This window comes from Sorex araneus, chromosome 3, assembly GCF_027595985.1.
Source record: "Sorex araneus isolate mSorAra2 chromosome 3, mSorAra2.pri, whole genome shotgun sequence".
Lineage (NCBI taxonomy): Eukaryota > Metazoa > Chordata > Mammalia > Eulipotyphla > Soricidae > Sorex > Sorex araneus.
In genome coordinates this window covers 48,929,149-48,953,950 of record NC_073304.1, presented here as the reverse complement: position 1 = coordinate 48,953,950, position 24,802 = coordinate 48,929,149, and the positions used below count along the sequence as shown (strand labels likewise).

At 40.5% G+C, this 24,802-nt stretch overlaps 1 protein-coding gene across 1 annotated transcript in view; it reads right to left on the bottom strand.

Moving 5' to 3' along the window:
• NIN (ninein) overlaps positions 1 to 24,802 on the bottom strand; it is a 112,258-nt gene that overhangs the window by 23,765 nt on the left and 63,691 nt on the right. The window contains exons 13-24 of the mRNA XM_055131317.1: positions 23,250 to 23,360; positions 22,076 to 22,165; positions 18,896 to 19,034; positions 15,290 to 15,411; positions 13,462 to 13,967; positions 10,150 to 12,270; positions 8,770 to 8,895; positions 8,604 to 8,673; positions 5,918 to 6,130; positions 4,978 to 5,091; positions 1,745 to 1,867; positions 981 to 1,094 (exon numbers count right to left, since the gene is read on the bottom strand). Of these exons, the coding sequence (XP_054987292.1) occupies positions 981 to 1,094; positions 1,745 to 1,867; positions 4,978 to 5,091; positions 5,918 to 6,130; positions 8,604 to 8,673; positions 8,770 to 8,895; positions 10,150 to 12,270; positions 13,462 to 13,967; positions 15,290 to 15,411; positions 18,896 to 19,034; positions 22,076 to 22,165; positions 23,250 to 23,360 (3,849 nt within the window). The remainder of the gene's footprint in view (positions 1 to 980; positions 1,095 to 1,744; positions 1,868 to 4,977; positions 5,092 to 5,917; positions 6,131 to 8,603; positions 8,674 to 8,769; positions 8,896 to 10,149; positions 12,271 to 13,461; positions 13,968 to 15,289; positions 15,412 to 18,895; positions 19,035 to 22,075; positions 22,166 to 23,249; positions 23,361 to 24,802) is intronic.

Below are 24,802 nucleotides of genomic sequence, written 5' to 3'. Positions count from 1 at the left end.
CAATGGGGAATTATGCCTGGAGCAAGTTGTTACTGATCTCAACTGTAAATAACAGCACAAAATAAGGTTTTATGGAATTTTGAAGGACCTCTGGCTGAAAATAAGAATATGCAACTTGTAGAACCACTCTCTCTCTCTCTACACACACACACACACACACACACACACACACACCCGCGCGCGCGCACACACACACACACACATACTTAGATTAATTTAAATTTACTTGAAAAGTTGTAAAAGAAAATTTGATCACAATCTTTATAATATAATATAAAGGGTATGACACTGCCCTAGAAATCCTCACTTTTACATATCATTCTGAAACTTTCAAAAATAGCAGAACTCATACTTGTGAGATATTTTATAACACTGAATTTTGAAGGAAACTGTGGTTTTCTGAGGGGCAGGGTGGCCCCTAAGTAGTGCTCAGGAGGCCTGGGACCCCACTTGTAATTCTCGACCAACAGCAATACACAGAATGAGGATTTGGTGCTCTCAGGCCCTGCAGTGCCAGTGCCAGGGAAGACCGGGGCTACCTCAGTGGCGCTCAGGGACCTCCAGAGCTGCACCTGATGATGCTCAGAAGCCATGGGATGAAGGGATCAAACCTAGCTCGGGAACATGCCAATTGCTATACTATCTCCCGGTCCTAGGGAATTTGTATTTTCAAGTACTCCACATACAGCATATGTCAAATATTGGTCAACTGAAAGCATCTGAAGGCATGCTAGACCACTTTTACTTGCAGCATTCTCTCTCCCAGCCCCCACCCCTGTTCGCTATGGCTGTGAGGGCCACACCTGGCAGTGCTCAGGGGACCAAATTTGTAGTCTGGTTTATCTGGTTTATGCAAAGCACTATTCTACTACTTGAACTACATGATTCCAGCCATTTGGAATGTTATGTCTAGTGGGATTTCTGTTAGAAGGTACAGGGAAATATTGATGATGCAGATATGATAGGAATTACCCACATACCTTTTCCTGTGATGCTACCAGCTGTGTCTTCAAGTTTTCATTCTGATGTTCCCAAGATTTCTGTTCCTGCTTCAGAGCAGTAATCCTGTGCTCTAAAAGTCTTGATTTTGCCAACTGTTTCAAGAAAAGAGGTAAAGTGGCATTTTTACAAACAAATCAAGCCTTGACTTCTATACCTCCATGAACACTGACAACATCAAGTGCTGTCTATTTACATGGGAGTGTAGGCCTGACTCTCTTCTACCTTTAATTTCTCTCTTGGGATTTCCATTTGTCCTTCTCACTGCCTCATACAAGATGTTGGGCTAAAATGCAATTAGAAATCCCAAATGTAACGTAAAAAGTGTCCATTTATACTTCACACCTTACACATAAAGTGTAAAGCAAGAACAAAAGCACTGCTTTTGGGTTTTCTAGGGAAAAAACAATAGGAAAAAAAAAGTGTCTATGTAAGTAAAATACTAAATATGGTAGTATTTGCTATTTATACCAGATAAATAACAGAATGGTGAATATATCAATTGCAAGCAGCTTTATGATATGTTAAAATGAGACCAACTTTACTGCTGTATTTGTTAGTGTTAAAGCATTAGTTTAGAGTCTAAGATCACGTGGTGTCAGCTGAGCATCTAACCCAGGAGCTTCTGGACCATTCTGGCTATCACAGGAGGCCCTGACAAAATTGCACATAGATAAATGCTTGCTATGGGTACACTCTAGGGGCAGGAGGATAATGACAGATGATACAACACCAGTTTTATTACCTCATCAGCATAGCTGTTTAATTCTTCACTGAGAGCTTCCTTTTCTTTCAGCAGCTGTTTATTGTAGCTTAGAACAGTAGAAATTTTTTGCTGGAAGTCCGAGAGATCAGGACATCTGTGAGGCTGGAAGAGATAAACAGGTCCCACCCATATATCACATAGATATATTTATAAACAGGGCACCTTCCTGGCTGCTGTTTCCCTATCTGTAGGCTTCAAGCAGCATGTAAACTCTAGGGGACTGTAGTTAACTTTCACAAAATGTTCCATGCTAGCTTCTCTCTGTCCTCTGACTGCTCAAATGCCTGCTCAGAAAGAATCAAGCAAATACATCATAGTTAAATCAGGGCCCAGCTTTCTGATTTACCTTCAGGGTAAAAGAAATAATATAGTGCCATTCTGTCATCAATTTCACTTGCATGCATGTAGCACAATACATTTTCCTCCTGCTTTTTAAAAAGGAAAGATAAATCTTTCAAAAGTCTCATTCAAGGTGCTGGAGCAATAGCACAGTGGGTAGGGCATTTGTCTTACATGCGACCGACCCAGGTTCGATTCCCAGCATCCCATATGGTCCCCCAAGCACCACCAGGAATAATTCCTAAAAGTAGAGCCAGGAGTAACCCTTGTGCATTGCTGGGTATGACCGAAAAAGAAAAAAAAAAGTCTCATTCAAGACTATAGATTTGGCATGAACTACGAACTATGTATCAACCCGGGGACAATTTTGTAAGGTAAAAAATCAGGGGCTTGGGTGCTGGAGAGATAATACAGTGGGTAGAGTGCTTGCCTTACATGCATTGACCAAGATTCTATCCCCAGCATTCCTTGAGCATACCAGGAGTGGTTCCTGAGTGCAGAGCCAGGGTAACCCTTGAGCATCGCCAGGTATTTCCCTCAAATCCCCCCCCAAATCAGGAGCTTTCAGCTTGTTCTATGTGTCTCTTCCCATGGAGATGCTTAAATTGATGCAGTCAATGTTTTCAGTGTGGACACGCCCACTTCCTCTTGTCTATGTTCTAAGGAATCACAAGAGACCAAAGACAGCTTGGGTCTTGTTCCAGCACTGTCCTTAGCACGAGTGACACTGTGCACTGATGGGTCTTGGTGGGTGCTCTCCTGTAAATGCAGGGTGGCAGCAGCAGCTCAGACTTGACTGCTAGAGCCTTTGCTCCCCTTGCAACGAGCTGCGAAAACGAAAACCTCCCTAGATCATGCTAAATATCCCAGGTGAGAGAGCATTCCTCACCTTGCTGCAAGTACTGACTTAAAGAAATGGCCTCTTATACACTTTGTACCTATAGTTCTTTGTTATCTTTCACTGTACTTTTACATTTTCACCTCTCAAAATAAAATGATTTTTATGGCTGTCTCTTAATATCTTACCTTTAGTTTTATTTTTCACATTTAAGATTAGCTTTTTTTTTTTTTGGGCTTTTTAGCTTTTTCCAAAATGGTAGTACTCAGGGCTTACTCCTGGGTCTATGCTCAGCAAATATTCCTGGTGATATTCAGGGGATCATTTGAGGTGCAGGAATTGAACCCGGGTTGGCTGCATGCAAGGCAAAGGTTCTACCTGCTGTACTATCATTCTAGCTCCTTAACATTGTTTTTTGGGCCACATCTGGTGGTACTTGGAAACTACTCCTGATTTTGTGCTCAGAGGTCACTCCTAGTGGTGTTCAGAGAACTATGCAGTGTCAGTGATTGAACCCAGGCCTCCTACGAGCAAAGCAATGACAAGATGGACTTTAAGGGTAAAGTCTTATTTTCAACTGGCAACAAATCCAGCATATGGTACAATCTAAACAAGTCAGAGGAATGTAGAAAAAGATATATTAAATTATCCAGGCATTGATAAAATCTCCTTTGCCCATTATCTTGCCTCTCTTCCCCAGGACCATTCACAAAACCTGGTACTAGGTTGGGTGTCTGTAAGGTTAGTATGTAACTTCTGACTTTCTTCCTGCTTCTTTTTTATGTAAGAATGTAAGAAAAAGTGCTTTGTACAGGGAATATCATGTCAGACAAATTTGCACATGCTTTTGAGGTCCAGTGAACCTACACTATCCCATGTCAGGAGCAGGAATCCACGTGTCAAGAAACAATTTCCTAACACAGAAAGGGTTCAGTGTTTTTCTACATCACTGTGCCAATACCTCTGTAAAATATATGCATGTCTTCTATTTCCTTCCCAATTCAACTCCTTTTCTGGTAATTAGCTTAGCAAAGTCATAAAGGACACCATTACCACACTACAGATTTAGGACCCATCTCAGCATTTTAAGGTAGGCTGAACAGATACAAGAGAAACATTTTATAATTTAAGGATGTCATAATATTAAAGTTATCTTTGGGTGAAACAAATAAATAAAATTGAACAAAATTTTTCTGCTGTAAATCAAGATTGCTCAACCTGCCTATATTCAACTTACAAGAAGCCAGAATCAAAAATAAGAAAATGTTCAGGATATAACTTGAAGAAAACAATTCCTATCTTCAACTGGCAATAAATCCAGTTGACTCTCTTGGAGGCGGGGCAAGGGGGTGAGTTGCTGGGGAGCTGGGCCACACCTGGTTGTGCTCTTGGTTTCTTGTTAGGGAATCACTCCCGGTGGTGCTCAGGAAACCAACTAGGGTTGGCTGCATGCAAGTGCTCAGGAAACCAACTAGGATTGGCTGCATGCAATCCTTGTACTATCTTTCCGGCCCCAAGGAAACCCCTAGAAGTCTCTGCTTGACACTTTGAAATAGGATTTCAGACCAAGTCTTTAGGCGAGACAAAAACAATGATAATACTCTAGAATTTAACTCTCAAGCTGAGATAGATGCTTCATGCCTGCCACGAGAAAAAAACCATAAAAGAAACCAGCTCCATTTGGTGACTTAGAAATCTCAGTGTGAACTGAATTATGCAAGTGATAAGCAAAGAGGTACCCTCTTTTTAAACAAACTTACTCTGTCACCTGGCCAAGAAAAAACAGAACACCACATTTCTTAAACTGAAGTATTGTGATTTCAAGCCACAGTATTTCTATCTATAACATGTCCATTGCATAAATAGAACAACACTAACAGAGTTCCTATGGAAACCCTTCAGCCTTTAATGTGCAAAGCAATCATTTTTGACAAGACTCTGGATGTATGGTGGCAAGAAACAACAGGACACCAGGACTGTACTGTTTGATGAATTCCCCCCCTCACACCCCACTTTCCAAACTGCACAGTCTTACTTGTTTCATTTTATCCAGTTCATCTTTAAGAAGGAGGTTTTCCTGTTCCACGAGATGGATCTGCATTTTGACTTTAGAAAGCTCTGCCTCCAGAGAAGACACTAAAGTGGAGGACTGGAAGAGAAATTAAAAAGTCAAGTGGCAGACACAGTCATTTAGTCTGGAGAAAAGTATTGGGTTCACAAAAAAGGCAGTATTAAGGAAACACTAGTACAAGGTCAATGACACTGTGGGATGACCACTTTTCTCTCGAGTAAATAGAACTAAAGCCATTATTTTATAAATACCACAGCCAGTGGTGCCTGATGGTTGTTGTGCTTGGATGCACTGGTGGTAAGGGGCCACAGAAGCAGTGCTGTGTGTGTGTGTGTGTGTGTGTGTGTGTGTGTGTGTGTGTGCGCTCGTGTGCGTGCTCACAGAGGAACTGGATGGGGGGGAGGAGTGGAGAAGGGAGAGTGCACGAGGTTTCAGGACTCAAATAGCACAATGTATTTCAGACTTGTTCTCTATGAATTGAGTTATATCTCTGGTCCCTAAAATCATCTTTTACCTAAGTAAAATATATAAATATGATGCTTCAAGCACTGTCAGCAGTGATTCCTAAGTACAGAGCCAGGAATATGCCCTGCGCACTGCTGGGGCTGACACACAGCAACACACAACAATACACACAACACACACAATCTTGAAAAAACAGTTCATCTTTACTCAAGTGATTTGAGAAATTCCCTTTGCTATACACTGTTTCCATTTGTATTTAGCTCTAACTGCTGATTTTTTAATTCTATATAGTGATTTTCCTACATGTCAGCATCACACTGTTTAGACTTACTAAGACTTGGTACATAAGAGGAATTTATGCATGTAAGTATTTCTTTCCACTCCCCGTCCCCCTCCCCAGAATTTCCTGTGTAGCAGCAGTAGGTGGTATAAGCAATACCTGCACTCGACAGTGTTCTAGTTCTTGCAGCTGAGACTTCTCTTGTTCCCACTCTGCCAATGGACAGTGTTCAGGCTCATCTTCCCTCTGGCATTGCATTTCCTCCAGACGCTGGTGAAGTTCTTGCAACTCTTTCTCATTCTGAGAGTTCTTTCGGTTAAGTTCTGTATTTTCCAAATCCAATTGTTGGTTCCTGGTTTTTAATTCTGAAATCTAAATAAAATTAAAATCAATTTTAAAAGCTGGTTACTATACTTCTGCCAAGGACAGATTGAGATTAATTTTTATATATTATTTTTTGCTTTTTGGGTCAGACCCAGAGATGCACAGGGGTTACTCCTGGCTCTGCACTCAGGAATCACCTCTGACGGTGTTCAGGAGACCATATAGGATGCTGGGAATTGAACCCGGGTCAGCCGTGTGCAAGGCAAATGCCCTACCTGCTGTGCTATTGCTCCAGCCCCAGATTTAGAGACTAATTATTTCCTTACTCAACATAGATTAGTTATATACATCTGTGTGCATACATGTCCTTAATAACATCTTATTATTTTACATGTTTAATCAACTTGTAAATCTATAAAGAAGTTATATACATTCAGTTCAATCCCATGTAATTATTTATACTGAATACATATCCCTTTTTCTATACATATAAAGACCCATATACATTTTTAAAAGTATGGAGCAATAGCACAGTGGGCAGGGTATTTCCCTTGCACGAGGCTGATCTGGTTTAGATTCCTCCATCCCTCTCGGAGAGGCCGGCAAGCTACTGAGAGTATCCCATCTGCACAAAAGAGCCTGGCAAGCTAACTGTGGCATATTCGATATGCCAAAAACAGTAACAAGGCTCACAATGGAGATGTTACTGGTGCCTGCTCAAGCAAATCGATGAATAACAGGACAACAGTGCTACAGACAGTGCTAATAAAAATGTATATAATTTCATATATCTGGACAATGTTTTTTTCCAATGTAGAATAATTTACAGACACGTATCTTGCTAGGTCAGTGCTTTAGAAATTACCCCATGCTGTAATTTTCTACATATATCAAAATATTTCATATTTTAGTTACCCATTCCCAAACTGACATAATTTTCTTGCATTCTTCCTATTAGTAATGGAACAAAAAAAATCCTTTTTTGGGTGGTACATTTTCTTTCCCCAAAATGGTCTTTTGAAATAGTTACATATGATAACATTTTTTATTTAGGATCAAATATTTAGAAGTACATCTTCTGTGTTACTATACATACACTGTACTTCTGATAATCTCTGAAATATCTTCCTCACAGTGTTATCAACTTAGTTTTACCATAAATATACTCATGAATATATGAGTATATTTACCTTCTTTTTATACTAGGTATAAAAAGTAATTATCTTTTTACAGGTTGCACTCTTACTGTGACTTGACCATATCAGTTATCAACTAGGTTTCGTCATTTATTTGTAAGAATATAAAAATACAGTTATAGTAACACCTTGTCTCAAGGTCTGAAGGTACTTTTACCTAGACTGTCTTTTTTTGCCCTGTTCTCCACACATTCTTAAATGCAGACCAGGTACAGATTGTGAGATTATACAAATTGGCCCCGAATGGTACAAGTTACCCAAACAAGTCACAATTATGTAAAAAGAGATATCAATTAACTGGATGTCTTGATCTGTAAATTGTGCTCTTTGGTTTTCAAGTATAGCAAGGAGAGCAGAGGGAATAACTTTAACAATGAATGAATTAATAAATCAATAGTAAATATATGTGCAGTGGGTCTGGGATGTCCGAGGATGCACCTCCCCAGTGCCAATGAGGAAAATGCTTGTATAGGGCACTCAGTCTACAAATAATTTCTGCGCTATGAGTCACAGCAGTAGCACGTAGCACTGTCATCCCATTGTTCATCGATTTGTTCGAGCGGGCACCGTTAACGTCTCCATTATGAGACTTGTTGTTATTGTTTTTGGCATATCGAATACACCACAGGTAGCTTGCCAGACTCTGCCATTCGGGCAGGATACTCTCAGTAGCTTGCCAGGCTCTCTGAGAGGGACGGAGGAATTGAAGCCAGATCAGCTGCGTGCAAGGCAAACGCCCTACCCGCTGAGTCACAGCAGTGGAAATCTAAGTTCTATTCACAAGAAAATTCACATAGTTAGAAAATAACATAAACTAGTTTATATATTTTCATGGAACATTTCATAAGAAAGGGAAAAAAAGTAAAAAGCAATCAAGAAAAGGTGGGACTTTGCTGAACAGAACGAGACCTCCACATCGACTTCCACACCTGGCCCCACGTTGGGCGCCAGGTGTGGAAGTCGATGTGGAGGTCTCGTTCTGTTCAGCAGGGTAAAATGGCTCCCTACAGGACTTGTCAAAGCACATAGGGCCTGACTTGAAGGAATTCCTAATGACCAAAGCTGGGAGAATTTGATCAACAAAATAAAAAATGATAGTAAAGTGTAAAATAAAATAATAATAAAATACAGAATAATAGCAACTAGCTTATAGGCAGAAAAAAAATAAAAACTAGCTTAGTGTCAGCACAAGGTTCAACTTTCATTTTAAACCTCAGGATTTAAAACTTACCATGTTATTCCAGTAGAATGTCTTATAAATTTGTATATTTTGAAACAAAAAAAATGTCAGAATCCAGAAACATTAAGATATATTATTTCCTTACCTGTTTCTTTAAAACTTCTGCCATCTTCTGTACTGCATTTTTTTCCTGTTTTATAGTTTCTATCTTCTGCCTATAGGTGCAATGAAAATATAAAATTAGACTTCATAAGTTAAATACTTACAGTCCTTATAAAAATGCCTTCTAAAAATTTAAGCATATGTCTTACCACATTTGTTCCTGAGATTCATCTACTGTCCCTAATTTCAAGTTAGAATTGCTATCTTCTTCATTTAAAGTAGTAATTTCATTTCTCAAAATAGAATTTTCTTCTTGAAGCTTCTCAGATTCATATCTAAAGTACAGAGATTAAAAAAAAAAGTTACAACACAGCAGTCATCTGGCTTCTTTGGAAAAATACTTTCTGGTAACTTCCGATAAAATAAGTATTCCAAGCCAGTTAAAAAGAGAAGTCTAAATTAGTAGTCTTTTAGTACTTGGAGATCAAGCTATGACATATTGACTCGTTTCTTTTGGGAAGTAAGAACTTACTAAAAATGTTAGGGAGTGTGGTTAAAACACTTAGCATGGGAACAGGAGTGAAGATTCAATACTCATTCTGGTTGCTTATTTTCTCAGTGATAAGCAGACTGCTTTGAGTGGATCATTCATCTCAGTCTCAAATTCTACTTGCTTCAAATAGACATAAACATATTTTGTTGTGCTGTTTTAACTTTAGTTTTCGGCCCAGGATACATGAAGATAAAAAATTTACTACATAAATTAAAGGGCCATGCTAATACATGATTTTTTAAAAATCTTGTTAAACTCTGATTTTTGAACTAAAAATGGTCTGAGGAAGAGGAAAAACTATATTCAGAACTAAGTTACTTTGTTTTCTATTATTAAAATATTCATGATGCTAGTCTAGGCTATTTTAGAAGTTTTTTTATTGAGTTGAACTTGCTGGAAGACTAATGCTTTCGTATTTTACAAAACAGAGCATCCAAATTCAAAGGGGTTTGAATTAGTTTTTTCTTTATGCTACATGCTCATTAAAATCTGACAGCTCTGCAAAAAAGCATGTTCTAAGTTTCCCTTATTTAGTGAATGTCAGCATATATTTCCTGTGGTATAAATGAAAAACTATAAGCCACAGAATACATTTTCCCAATATTAGTGTAAGGAGAGAGTTCTTATCTAACACACGAGTTAATCATCTACAAAAGACACTCAGACTCAAATAACATTCCTCATCAAAAGGAGAACAATTACATTTAGCAGAATAATCTATCCATCCCAATGAAGTGCAAGAAAAGCGTTAGAGACCATACACTGATAGATAATGCACGCAGTTAAAGAGCCAACACTGGCCACATGGACAGGGCACCCCAACAGGACAGCACTGATTCCCTATGGCGGGGCGGGATGCTTCCTAGGCAAAGTTACTCTACTTGTTAACATGACACAGAAGCAGAGAAAGTCTAAGGTAACTGCTGTCTTCCACAACACAAACAGGTTAGTTTCTCTAGGCAGAGCGAGGCGCGTAAGTTAGATGTGGTGAGGTGCTCTGTGGAATTCCGTGAAGTTTAGAAGGTATATACATTACCTCAGAAGTTCCACCTTTTGCTGCATCTCACTGCACGTAATTTGCAAGTCGTGCATCATTGCCTTCAATTCTTCCTCCTTTTCTCCTTGAGAAGGGGCATCTCTTTGCTTCACTAAAGTGGTAACTCTTTCCCTCAACTTCCTAGTTAGCTCCTGCAGTTTCTTTTTCTCCACTTCTAACTCTGCTAGTGTGGCCTGACGCTGGAAATGTTTGTCTTGAAGGTGGAGGAGAACAGGGTATTCCTCTAGCACACCTTGGTCCTGTATTCCAGGCTTTTCTTGAAGGCTCGGGATTGCTCTGTGCAGCCCTGCAGTTTCATAAGCTTTTCCTTTTCCCAAGAGTTGTGTATTCTCCTGCTCCAAGAACTGGTTCTCCTGAAAATGTTCTTCTATCACATGGGGAATGTTTATAACCTCTGGCGGATGACTGAGGTTAAGTACCTGGCCATCAGGCTGGACTTCCAGGTCATCTGAACTGGCTGCCCATAGGGAGTGACAATCTCCTCTGGGTCCCGCTTGCTCCTGTAGCTTCTCAATCTTATGCTGAAGTCTCGAAACCAAAATGTGCAGCTCCTCATTTTCATTTCTGACCTCATCATAACTCTTTTCTAGGCTAAGGAACGTCTCAGCCACTTCTTCCACTTTCTTCAGTTCGTCCTGCAACCTAAAAACTTCTGACGTGAGCTCTTTGTTGTTTTCTAGTGTTTCATCGTAGCGTGTTTCCATTTCTCGCAGCTCTTCCTGAAGACAGTCATTTTCTCTGTTCGCATCTTCATATAGCAATTTGTACCTGGAACAAGTCTCAGGGATTCTCTCAAGAACCTTCAGTTTCCGTTTCAGCACAGAAACATCAAAAAGCAGGTCTTGTTTCTTTTCAGAAGCTCGATCACAATCTGCACGCAAGACCATCAACTGTTCTTGAAGTTGACAGACCTGATTCTTCAGGTCCCAGTTCTCAGTTCTGGTCCCTTCACTGTTTTCAAGCTCAGAAAAACTCTCCACTGATGCCTCAAATTCTTCTACTTTGGTCCCCTGTCTCTGGACAGAGCTTGTCCCCGTGCTCCCTATATCCTGCACCTCATCATCCTGCAGCTCACTTGAGACATGTGATAAGGTCACACCTATTTGCTTCATTCTATTATGCCGCATCAAGGGCTCTGTTTGCTCCATGGAATTTCCAAATAACCCATTTGTTGGCTCATCTAAACAGGACAACATAACTGACCCAGGCTCTAATTTTTGCAGCTTCTGCTGCAGTCTTGAAATTTCAGCAGCCATTTTCACATTTTCCTTCACGGCCTGTTCATGAGCTCTCTGCAAGCTTAAGAGGACATCTCCATTCTCTTCCAGCAGTTGCTCTCCTTGCTCAAGCAGGGACATAGCTCCACCTCTGCCCACCTCCTCTCCTCCTATGGGATGGCAGTCGCTCTGAAGTGGGGACAGGGGAGAAGCTGCCTGCTGCAGTTCCTTAATCTGATTCTGAAGCCTGGAGATTTCTGTGCTCAACTCAGCCTTTTCTAGCTCTGCTTTCTCCCGCGCCTTCTTGTGGATGCTCTCCCTGGCCAGCAGTTTGGTCATCATTTCCTGCCTCTCCTGATCACGCTCCAATTCTAGTCTTTCCAGGTGCTGGCGGGCCGACTGCTTGCAGATGCCTGCCTGGCACTGCTCGGGGTCCCTCAGCTCTCTTGGAGGGCTACTCTTCAGCTCAAAGATCGGGCTGGACAGCAGGCTCTGCTGACTTTCGGACACGTCTCTTAGCTCTTGCAGGTCTCTGAGTAGCTGCTCTCTCTCAGCCACCATGCTATTCAAATGTTCTCTGTATGTTTTCTCAAGCACCTCTTTCTCCTGGTTCAGGACCAGAGATGTAGTTTTCTCCCTTTGGAGAGTCTCTTTAAGCCGTTCCTGGGCTTCCGCACACTCCTGGGTGAGCTCATCCTTCTCAAACTCCCACTGTGCTCTCTCCTCCTGCTGTTGCTCCTGCAGATCCTTCAGCTCCTGGCGGTAGTGGCCCTCCAGGCTGTGCAGGGCACTCTCGCACTGCTCAGTGACTTTCTGACAATCAGCCTGAAACTGGGCTTCTAGCTCACAGGTTCTTCTAGTACACTCAGTTTCCATTTTTTCCCTAAATGTGGTTCAACATACAGCATTACTGGAACTGCCACCAATTCTAGATGCACACAAGAATAATTTTCCCATGCAGAAAAGCAGCCAAGCAAACAATAAAAATGGTTTTCATTTAATTTCTCTGTGACCCATTTATACTAAGAAGGGATCTCAATTCTGAGAGCCAAGATAGCCATAATTAAAATAATTACTTACCTTTCTGAATTCAGAGGGAAATTTCAAAAACCAGGCTCAATAGGACTTATATATTATATATATATATACACTTCCCCACCTCCTGATCAAACCAGGGGCTCCCCCAGCATGGTACTCAGGGGACTATGCAATGTGGGGGAACAAACCTGGGAATCACACTTACACTTCACTCTAACCCTCTGAACTATCACCCTGTCCCTGCTCATGGAATGTCCACCAACAACATTAGATGAGGAAATGCTGATTAAGTTCATTGCTAACTTAGGAAATATGTAAGATTCTTTCATCGTAATCAAATCTACCTAGAAGGATATTAGTCACAGAAACCACTCATATGAACAGATTCATTATGCTTTTGCTTATTTAATAACACACTAATCAGGATATAAAACACTAATCAGGATATAAAGCACTAATCAGGATATAAAGCACCAAAGCCCAGGTTAAGCTCTTAGGACCTTATCATCATCTGAACCTTAAAGAGACAAGTCATACACAAGAAACATTTTCTTCCCTAAAACAACCCCACAAAACAGGTAGAATGTGTGTGTGTGTGTGTGTGTGTGTGTTTTGGGAGGCACATCAGCAGTGCTCAGGGCTTACTCCTGACTCTGTGCTCAGAGATCATCCCTGAATCCCTGGTGGGATTCAGGGATCTCAGGCACCCTGCTGGCAGCATGCAAGGCAAGCGCCTTACCCTCCATCCTCACCTCAACCCCTGGAAGAGTTTTTAAGAATGTAGTTAACCCATGTGCTTTATGTCTTCTGACTGTTCAGATCTCTTCTTATTTATTTATTTCCATTTTGGGGCCACATCAGGCAGTGCTCAGGGAACTATATGTGGTTCTAGGGAGCAAACCCAGGTTGGCTGTTGCAAGGTAAGTGATTTTCCCTGATTCTATTTCTCTGCTCTTTTAACTGAGTGAAACGTCTGGAGTCCGGGAGAACGGCATTGCACGATGCTCCTTTACCCATTACCCCTCTGTTTTCTTACCTTTTCTCCTGAAGTTCCCTTTGGTGTTTCTCCAAAAGCTCTTTTCGCAACTCCTCTTTCTCAAGAGCGTGCTTCTCCGCCAGGCTTTTCAGCTGCTGCTGATGCTGCTTCTCTAGTTCCTGAGTCAAGTCCCTCACCTTCTCTGCCGTCCAAGTGCCGTTTTGAAGAAGCTCATCCCTCTCTCTGTTAAACCTGTCCTCTGCCTGCTCCAGCCGGGCCTGGAGCTCCCGCTCGTGTTGCAGCCTCAGTGTCTCCTGCAGATGTGTCTTTTCCTCTTCACACTTCACCTGCAGTTCTTTTTTCTCTGCCTCATGCCTGCATGTTGTCAAATGTTCTACCTCCCTGAGCACTGCTGCCTGCCCCTGAAGTTCTGAAATTTCATTTTTAAGGTCACTTATTTGCTTTTCCAATGTGTGTGCTTCGCTCTCATACTTTTGCTTCATGTTCTCCTGCTTTTCTTCACAGCGCACCTTGGCTTCATCTAGCTGCTTCTCATAGTGGCGCACCTGAAGGCAGGAAGCACAAGCATCACAACTCAAGGTTCCACGAGAGCAATGCAGCTGGGATGTTAAGTACTTTTCTCCTACAAAGATATTGTCCTCAGTTCCCACCCCCCACCTTAAAAATTTTTTTATTAGCAAATCACTGTGAGGTACAGTTACAGACTTACAAACTTTCGTGCTTGCATTTTAGTCATACAATGGTTGAGTACCCATCGCTCCCAGCATCCCTCCCACCACTCCACCCAGTCCCCTCCACCCCGCCCCGCCTCTGTGGCAGGGCATTCCTTTGTGTTCTCTCTCTCCTTCTGGGCATTGTGGTTTGCAATAGAGGTACTGAGTGGCCATCATGTTCGATCTATAGTATCTCCCATCCCAAGTGGGCCCTCCTAGAACTCTTTACTTGGTCCCATCCCCTTTTTATAATTCAAAAAATTTTAAAGAAAAAAGGCATTTTTTTTTACTTGAATTTTATTTAAAATAAAAAATTTAAAAAATTCAAAATTTTAATTCAAGAACATATCAGGCCAGGCATGGTTTGATCTCCTTTCTAATTTGGTTGCATTTTATTAGTTTCTGTATAACTCTATTAAAACTAGCCCTTCTGATAGATGCTTTTGTCTCTCTCTAGGCAGCCTCTCCAACGTAAACTGAAGGTCATAATTAAATTAAAATATTTACTGAATGTCCATCTGGTACACTGTAGGGCTAGTGGAGACACAAACTTGGGTCAGACACAGTCCCTGCCATTAAGGAAAGACCAGTCCAGGCAGGTTATGACAAAAACAAACAAGAATAAGAAGACAAGTATTTAAAAGACACCTGAACATAACCCAGGGCTTCAGAGGAGGACAGAAATTACATACGGTGTGGGAAATTCAGGAATGGGTTTAGGTAACAGGTGGCATTTGAGGTTCTGAGGAATATTAGTATAAGCAAAAGAAGACATCAATTACCTGATTTGGCTAGAGAAAAAAAGAATGGTTAAAAGAGAAACTGGAAATAAAAGACAAAGCTAGATGAACTCTGGCACAATAATTCAGAAAAAAGGGCTCTCTCTCTCTCTTTTTTTTACTTTTATTGAAATTTTTTTTAACAAGTTAGAAATAATGAGGTAGCCTTCAAATATCATGCCTGCTAATGCCAAAGATATTACATTGAACAGAAACTCCCCTGAGAGGTAGTCCTCACACCGAGTGCTCCTGAGAAAGTGGTTCTGAGTGCCATCACACTACGTTCTGAGATAAAGACTATCACTGCGATGCCCCCTGCAAAAGCCTATCAGCGTGCAAAGATGCTCAAAGACCAGAACTGAGAGAGGGACTTACTTTGTCTTCAAGCTCTAGTCGTAGACGACATAAGTCTCTGTGATGCTGCTCCTTCATCTGTTCGATGACCAGCTCTGCCTCAATGCTCATCGTCATAGGGTTGCATTCTTCAGAACCAAGGCCTGAAAATACACGGGAGCCCCGGGGCTTGCAGCAGGTTCTTTCAAAAACACAACTGGCATCTATGCAGGGAGAGACAGTTTAGCTAGGGAATTGTTTTCTGCCTCCATGGTCACTCATCTACTAGGGGGCAACATAAGCCAAGAGGTCTATTCTATTTTCAAACATTAGGGGAACACCAGAAAAGATGGGTGAATAAATGCTTTTAAAAAATTATGTGTGTGTGTGTGTGTGTGTGTGTGTATTTTGCTTTTTGGGTCACACCCAGCGATGCTCAGAGGTCCATATGGGATGCTGGGAATCAAACCCAGGTTGGTCCTGTGCAAGGCAAACGCCCTACCCGCTGTGCTATCACACCAGCCCCGAATTTATATTTTTTTATTAAAGAATTTTTCTTTGTTTTGTCCTGGGGCCACACCTCATGATACTCAGGGATTACTCCTGGTTCTGCACTCAGGAATTACTCCTGGCAGTACCTGGGATAATATGGAATGCCAGGGATCAAACCCGGTTCAGTCCCATGCAAGGTAAGCACCCTACCTGCTGTACTATCTCTCTAGGCCCAAAAGGTGAATAAATTCTGTGATGTCCATGCCATTCGCCACTTGTCATATTCATATTTCAAACAATAGGTGGCATAGATGCAGAACTTATGGCATAAAGGTAATCTCTTAAAATGCTTATATGTGTGGCTGCCTGTGCTAAGGAAGAGTTTGAATTGTTATGCTTATGAAAAAATCAGACACAAATGAGGAAACTATGTATTTATTGTGCAGAATGCCTTCTGACTGTTCAAATCTGTTCATATTTGTTTATCTTGGTTAAAACTCTCACCTCATCCATATAAGCTCATTAAACAAGCCAGGATGATGAGATTAAAGGTTAAAAGGAAGGGGGAAAATATGAATAACTTGAGGGCAATGCTAGCAAAAGACAAAAGGATTATGTCTAGCACTCTGGAGAATTTCCTTTAGTCAGGGGACCTCCTGAACTGCTTTTCCTATGGGGGCACACAAGCAAGTGTTCGGGGCTTATACCTGGCCATAAATTTTCCTCTTAGAGGAAAATAAAGTTTATTCTTAGATGTGATACCAAAAGCACAAGCAACATAATATATAAAATATGTTTTATAGCAGAGTAATCCTACTCTGAAATAGCTTGGTCAAACCAACCACCTTCTGGCTATGCAGCAAATGCTAACTGGCAATCAGCAGGGGAGAAATGTGGCGGGAAGGTAAGTTACCAGCACACTGCTGCGTGTTTTCAGGAATCAATTTCGTGGGGTCACACTAACCAGAACCTCTCAACCTCACCAGATGATTGGGTACTATCATACAAATTTATTGTAGTATAGGTAAATCTTCACCTTAAATTATCAGTTAAATTGTTTGAAAGAGGGTATGGTTTAGGAATACAAATGTGAGCAGTGTGAATGGAAAATTCTCATCTCGTCCATATGGGCTCTGCTCTTACACTATCCAGGATAATGAAATGAAAGATTAAAAGGAAGGGGGAAAAACATAAATAACTCGGAGGCTAAGCAGCAAAAGACAAAATAATTATGTCTAGTACTCTGGAGAATTCTCTTTAGTCAGGGGACCTCCTGAATTGCTTTTCCTCTGGGGCACACAAGCAGATGGGGAAAGGGCCATTAAATCTGGACCTGGGATTGACAGTCTTGTTTAGATCTTCTCGTGTAGAATATACCCCAAGCTGAAAAGTGACACCTAGGGTTAAAAAAAAAGTCACCCCAAGATGCTTCAGCTTCACAAACCTATTACTGTATTACTGTCATCCCATTGCTCATTGATTTTCTCGAGTGGGCACCAGTAACGTCTCCATTGTGAGACTTGTTGTTACTGTTTTTGGCATTTTGAATAGCCATGGGGAGCTTGCCAGGCTCTGCTGTGCCGGCAGGATACTCTTGGTAGCTTGCCAGGCTCTCTGAGAGGCATGGAAGAATCGAACCCGGGTCGGCCACATGCAAGGCAATACCCTACCCATTGTGCTATCGCTCCAGCCCAACTTATGAGGAAAACAAATACCCAAACCACGGAATCAACAACATGGAAATCACGAGACCCAAACTTTAATAACAAAACATAAAAAGTGCCTGTCAAGATGGCACATGGGGCCGGGGTGGGGGTAGAAGAGGGAACATGAGAACACTGGTGGAGTGAAGTTACACTGGTGGCGGGAAAGATGCTGAAACATTGTATGTCAAAATTCCCCAGCTATGAATACGCTGTTATCTCACATTGCTTTCATAAAATAAAACTTGGAGAAAAAAAAAAAGAAAAAGAAAATGCTTCCATTCTAATGATAAAAATAAAACCATTTAATTAGCTATGGGGAAAAAAAACAGAAAAACTGAGATGCATCATGTTATTGGTTGTGTTCCATCCTTAGGCGAAACAGACTGAGAGAGAGGAAATGTCTTAAGGCCTCTTCTTATCCCCTCCTCAACACCTCATTTATTCTAGAATAAAAAGGTTGAGGAGAGGGGCTGGAGTGATAGTACAGTTGATAGGGCATTTGCCTTGCATGCATATGGTCCCATATGGTCCCCTACTCACTGCCAGCAATAATTCCTGAGTGCAGAGCCAGGAGTAACCCCTGTGCATCGCTGGGTGTGACCCAAAAAAGCAAAAAAAAAAAAAAATTAAAAACAAAAACAAAAACGGTGAGGAAAATAAATAGCCCTTAATGGACCAGAAGGTGGGGCGCTTGCCTTGCATGTGGCCAACCCTGGTTTGAATCCCTGGTACACACATGGTCTCCCAAGCACCATTAGGAATGTTCCCTGAACACTGCCAGGTATGGCTCCAAATCCAAACACAAACAAACTTGTCAATAACTCTTTTGTTCCAGGTAGCAATGGAGAAAATGATTCATAACAGAAGAACTGATCACGATTCTTCTCTGATATTCACTTTCAGTTTGAGGCAGGAAAGAGAGAGGCTACCAAAAGGCTGGGCAGGAGTGGGCAGTGAATGTAGGAAATCTCCCAAGCAATTCTGCCTCCAACCTGATGAGTGAAAATCTTCCTCGGCACAGCAGACATACCCCTTCATCCTCTCTGCTGTTCTGCAGAGGCAATGCAGACAACTAGCAGAGCCAGCATGAAAAAAACCAAATCTTGTGGTTTCTGGCAGGTCCATTCTCTGAAACCATACTAACTAGCCCTTTTAGAAAGGGAGGGTTCAGCAACGGCTCAGAGTCTGAATGCTCCCAAGGTCTACATTCTCATACTTGTAACAAGTTGGTTCTTAAAAAAATAAATTAAATTCCTTGTGGTTTGGTTTTCCACTCCCTGGTTGGTGCATATCAAAATCAGATGAAAATATTCTCATGAAAACTTTAAGGACAAATTTAAAAATGAAAACAGCATTCCAAAAAAAAAATTTGGTTGCAAATTTTATATTCAACCATGGCTCTAAAATGAACAAAATAAGACCCTGAAAAGATGATGCTTGAATGACTTACCTTGGTCAGGCTCAAGGCAACCACTGTTAATATCAAGTTCTTCTGACAGAGAGTTCTTCAAGGGAAGTCTGAACATTTTGCCTTGTGTACGATATTCTTCCAGCTCAGACTGGAGTTCATCTACTTGATCTTGTAATACCTGAGGTTGGAACCCACAGAAGTCTTAGGTGTGACACCAAAAGCACAAGCAACAATAGAAAAACTCAATAAATTAGACATCATCAAACTAAAAAAAATTTACTATCTCAAAAGATTTCATCAAGAATGCAAAACAACTTTTGCAGGTGAGGTCCCTGGGTTTGATTCCCTATACTAGAGAGAAGTAAAGATAAATAAATAAATAAATAAAAAGATCTCACCGACTGGGAAAACAGGCATTGAAAATTGTATATCCAACAGGGGACTCTTAGCTAAGATGCTATAATAGCTTGAGTAAGAAGTTTTTATAACTCATTAAGAAAAAGACTGAAAGTCTGCTAGAATAGTTAAAAATTACTAAAAAGTTAGCAAAGGGAACTAAAGAGATAGTACCAAGTTAAGAGCACAGCACTGGCACTGGACCACTGCGTGGTCCCCCAGAATTGTTGGGCATAGCCCTGAAGACTCTGAGCACTGCCGTGGCTGGGGTAGTTAGTGGGGAGGGACCTCTAGATCTCCTGAGCACCATCTGAGAGTACTCCGCCCCCACCCCCCAAAAAAACTGACAAAGACTCTCAGCAGACATTTCTGCAAAGAGGATACACTTATAAGGAAATGAAAAAAAAATCTCAAGATCGTAGCCATCAAGAAAAAAAAGTCAAAAGCAATTCACATGTCTGAGGAGGGCTGGAATCAAAAGTACAGTTACAACAGTTGGTGAGGATGTGAAAAAATGGGAAATTTTATATTGGTGGGCATGTAAAGTGGTTCAAATCCCTTGTAAAAAAGGTTCGCAGTTTCTCCAAGGTTAGATATATGTGAACATATGACACAGAAACTTCATCCCTAGTACATCCCCTAGAGAAATGAAAATGACTGCCCACACAAAGCACTCATAAAAACGTTTATAATATAATGGTCAAATGTGCACCAACTAATGAGTAGATAAGTAAAATGTGCTAAAGCCATGTGATGGAATATTACTCAGCAATGACAAAAAAAGAAGTACTGATACTTGCTGCAACATAAATGAAACAAGAAAACATTATATTAAGTGAAGGGAGTCAGTCACAAACGACCACACATTGTGTGACAATATGACATGAAATAATGTGTGATTCCATATATATGAAATATTAAAAAGAGGCAAATCTTTTAACATAGAGAATAGCTTGAGGCAGGAGGTCGGGGGAGATAGTTGAGCTACACAGAGTGAGAGTTTCTTCAGGGGTTCATGAAAATGTTCTAAGAATTGATTATAGTGTATCACTGTATCACTGTCATCCTGCTGTTGTCGATTTACTCGAGCAGGCACCAATAATGTCTCTAATCCTCCCAGCCCTGAGATTTTAGCAGATTTTTAATGTCCTGTCCAGACCTGTCTTGACTGAATGCATATTTGAGTTAAGTCTTAGAAGATACTAAGCTCTTTAAAGTAAAATTTAAGAATGTATTAACATGGGCAATGCAAGACAAAGTCTGGTTTTCTTTTCTGGAAAATCTTAATTCCTATATTGTTTAGACTTTCTCCACAAGTTTTCTCTGCAATCTGAAAATAGAGTGCTCCTATTTTGGCATGGTTTGCTAGATTATTTGGAGGAGCTGGGGATGCCTAAAACACTTTTTCTATAAAATTAATGACAATTACATTATCAGACTCTCAAGATAAGTTTCCAAATAATACAAATAGGAAGAGTCTATTTCAGAAAGCAGGAAAACCTGTATTAAATATGTATCACTGTATCACTGTCATCGCACTGTTTGTTGATTTATTCGAGCTGGCACCAGTAACATCTCTAAAATCTCAACCCCGAGATTTTAGCAGCCTCTCCTTACTCATCTTTCCCAACAGTTGGGGACTCTTTCAGGGTCAGGGAAATGAAACCTATTGTTACTGTTTTTGGCATATCGAATATGCCACGGGTAGCTTGCCAGGCTCTGCCCATGCAGGCAATAAACTCTCAGTAGCTTGCCAGGTTCTGCAAGAGGGAGAACTAGGCTATCAAATGTCTGAGAGCTTGGTTTTATAGTCTTTGGATGTTGGCTGTGGATGGGATTACACAGCCAGGGGCAGTTTCTGGGTGTGGACTGCCTAGCTACTGGAAAATGGGGAATCTGGGTGGAAGAGGCCCAGTTCCGATCCAAGAAGCCTTGGAGATCTCGACCCCGGGTCCTGCACACCTAGATTCCTCTGCCAGTGATTATAGTGTTAAGTGCCTAATTATGTGATATGCTAAAAGACACCAGATTGTATTTAAATGGGGGGAATTATATGCAGAGTTATAAAGAAATAAATAAGTGGAACATTTAGGAAATTTTTAGAGACTGTTGGCAGATTTCAATGAGGAATCATTAACTTCAAAGACATCTGAAGAACACACCTCTACTTTATTAGTCAAGAAACACAACTTAATTGTGAATGTGGCAGAAATATTGTATTCTTTTCTCAAAGAAAGGAATATTATATTTCTTTTCCTCTAATGGCCTGGCTGTGTGCAACCTCATAAAAAGAGGAAGGCTTTTCTCATCTGTGTGTAATTTTTTTCTCTAAAGCATTTTGAACAGTTAAGCTTACCTTTTAAAATACTTGAGGTTTATGAAAAATCAAAACTGCTGAGCTTAGAGTTATTTATTTTTAAGTCAAAGATTCCTATTATTCATAAGTATGTTTTTGTGTCTCTGGGAAAAAAACCAACACCACCACAAAACAAAAGCAAACTACATCAGATTACGACTTTGCAATATTCAATTAGGAAAGGTCAATTTCAAAATGCACGTATCAACATGACCATACATGCGTCCTCTTAGAGGAAAATACAGTTGTTATTCCAAACACTGGCAATTTCTTATCTGAATAAGGCATGCTTTATTTAGTTTGCATGACTTCCCAATAGTTCAGAATACTAAGTAACAATAACTATCATTGGCGCTCAATGCTCACAAGGGCCATGGCTCTGTTCAAGGCATGTGACATAATCACTCACTGAATTGGAAATGAAAACTAGACACGTCTATCCTCACTAAGTCCTTGCAGTCACTCACCCTGCACTGTTGCTCATATTCATTTCTCATCTGTGTCAGCCTCTCTTCTTGCAGAAAGAATTCAGCACTGTTGGGATCAAGGTCACCAAACTAGAAAAGGAAAAGGCCAAAGCTGTCATTTTCCCCAAGTGCCTCATCTGACCCATCGCATTCTAAAAGCTCGGGTATTCACTCAGTCTCCTGAATATAAAAGGAATGTGACATTTAAGCACAGACACCACCAACCAGATAATGAGGAGAACCTACTAGTGAGGTGTTCAACTAAGTCAGGGACGGTTTCACAGAGCCCCGTACTGTTTATCTCATATCCAACCCAGTAAGTTATATAATTGCAATAATGGTATCTTTCTTTTTTCTTTTTTTTTTGCTTTTTGGGTCACACTCAGCAATGCACAGGGGTTACTCCTGGTTCTGCATTCAGAAATTACCCCTGGCATCTTAGCAGTGCTCGGGGGACCATATGGAATGCTGGGAATTGAACCCTGGTTGGCTGCATGCAAGGCAAACGCCCTACCTGCTGTGCTATTGCTCCAGCCCCATAATGGTATATTTCTTAATGTACCAAAATACAGGAAATCTTTACTGTCTTGACATTAATGGAATTATTATTATTTTTAATTAATTTATTTATTTTTCCTTTTTGACTCATACCTGGAGATACTCAGGAGTTACTCCTGGTGGTGCTCAAGGGACCATATGGGATGCTCGGAATGGAACCTGGGCTGGACACATGCAAAGCAAATGCCTGCCCACTGTGCTATCCCTCCAGCCCTATTTTTTTAATTAAATTTTTTTTTTTTACAGATATGAGGGTTGCAGCAACCCTACTTCAAGCAAGTAGATGAATATCATTTTTCCAATGACGTGCTCACTTCCTTATCCCTGAAAAGTTTAATTAAGCTATGAACACTAAGTTTTTAGACATAATGCCATTACACACGTAAGAGATTATACTACAGGTATAACTTTTCTATTCTCTCAGAAATAAATTTCATAAGACTAACTTATTGCAACATACACTTCACTGCAGCGGTCTGGAACCAAACCAAACCCCAATATCTGAAGAGTGCCTGTAATTTCTCTAATAGGAATTTCTTGAGAGGCACTGTTTCTGTCCTTTTGAATACAGTGCACTTTGTGCTGCAAATCAGATAATCAAGTTACAGAGATTTACCTTTTCTGCTAACACGTTTTCCAGATTTCGCTGAAGTTTGTTTGTCAGATTCTCATACTCTGCCAATTTCTCTGCATTTTCCAGAAGCTCATTTTCTAGGCGGCTGTTTTCCTGAAGACATTTGTAGAAATTAAATGTGGCACAGATTAAAAAGTAAGCAAAAATGATTGTACATTTTATTCAGTCGTTTCTATGGATTGCGAAAACACACACCTATTATAAGCTACAGATTAAACAGGAAAAAGTATTTTCATATTTTTATTGACATTTATCTTACAGCCCAAAGACTATCTCCCTTTTCCCTTACAGAATTCTGCAGTCTATTATGGTAGCTACTAACAAGCTGCCTGTGGCTGTCGAGCACTTGAACTCTGTTAACTAAAAACTGAGATATATACGTGTTTAACATATTCACCAGATTTTGTAGTACAACAATTTTAAACAGCACAATAAAAATGTTGCATATTGATTACATGTCTAATACTACAATGCTAGATAGACACAGGATTAAATAAAATACTTTGAAAATTAATTTTACCTGTGTGTTTACTTTTTGTTTTTTGGTCGGGGGTGGGGAGTCCTGGGCCATATCTGGCAGTGCTCAGGGCGCAATTACTCCCAACTAGTTGCCTGGGGGTTTCTCCTGGTGGTGCCTGGGAAGCCATGCAGTGCTGGGGACTGAACCTGGGCTTTCTGCATGCACAACTGGATGCAACAATCTCCCTAGCCCCTCCACTTAATTTTTAATATGGGTATTTGAAAATTTCAAAGTACATACATGGCTTCCAGTGTTTCTACTGGACATCATGGGGATAGAATATATAGTCACAGGGAAAAAAAACTTAGTATCTTGTCAAATGAAAGAACATTAGTTACAGAATACCTTGCTCAGCTAACGGTAATTAGAATTTAGAAAATAATAAAAAGTAGAAGAATTCCAAGATTGGGGCCAGAGCAATAGTACAGCGGGTAAGGTATTTGCCCAGGACGTGGCTGACCTGAGTTTGATCCCCGACATCCCATATGGTCCCCTGAGCCCTGACAAGAGTGATTCCTGAGTGCAGAGCCAGGAGTAACTGCTGAGCATCTTTGGGTGTGACCCAAAAAGCCAAAAAAAAAAAAAAAAATTCCAAAACTAAATTTTATTTAGTAAATATATAGTTTGATTTATATGTTTTCCATAATTTATATATTTAAATTATTACAATAAAAATTATTTTGATTATTACACAACCTGAAATTTAGGTTTTTTTGTGATTATAATACTCAAGAGTTTTTAACATACACACACATGCATATATATGTGTATATATATACACACACACACACACACACACACACATATATATATATACATATTTTTTTAAAGCAGAAACAAACATAAAGGGCCAGATAAATTGTACAGCAGTACAATGCTAGCCTTGCATACAGCCTGCCAGGTTCAATCCTCAGCACCCCATATGGTTGCCCAAGCACAGCTAGGAGTGAGTCCTGAGCCAAGAGGCAGGAGTAAACCCTGAACACCACCATGTGTGGCCCAAAAAATAAAATGA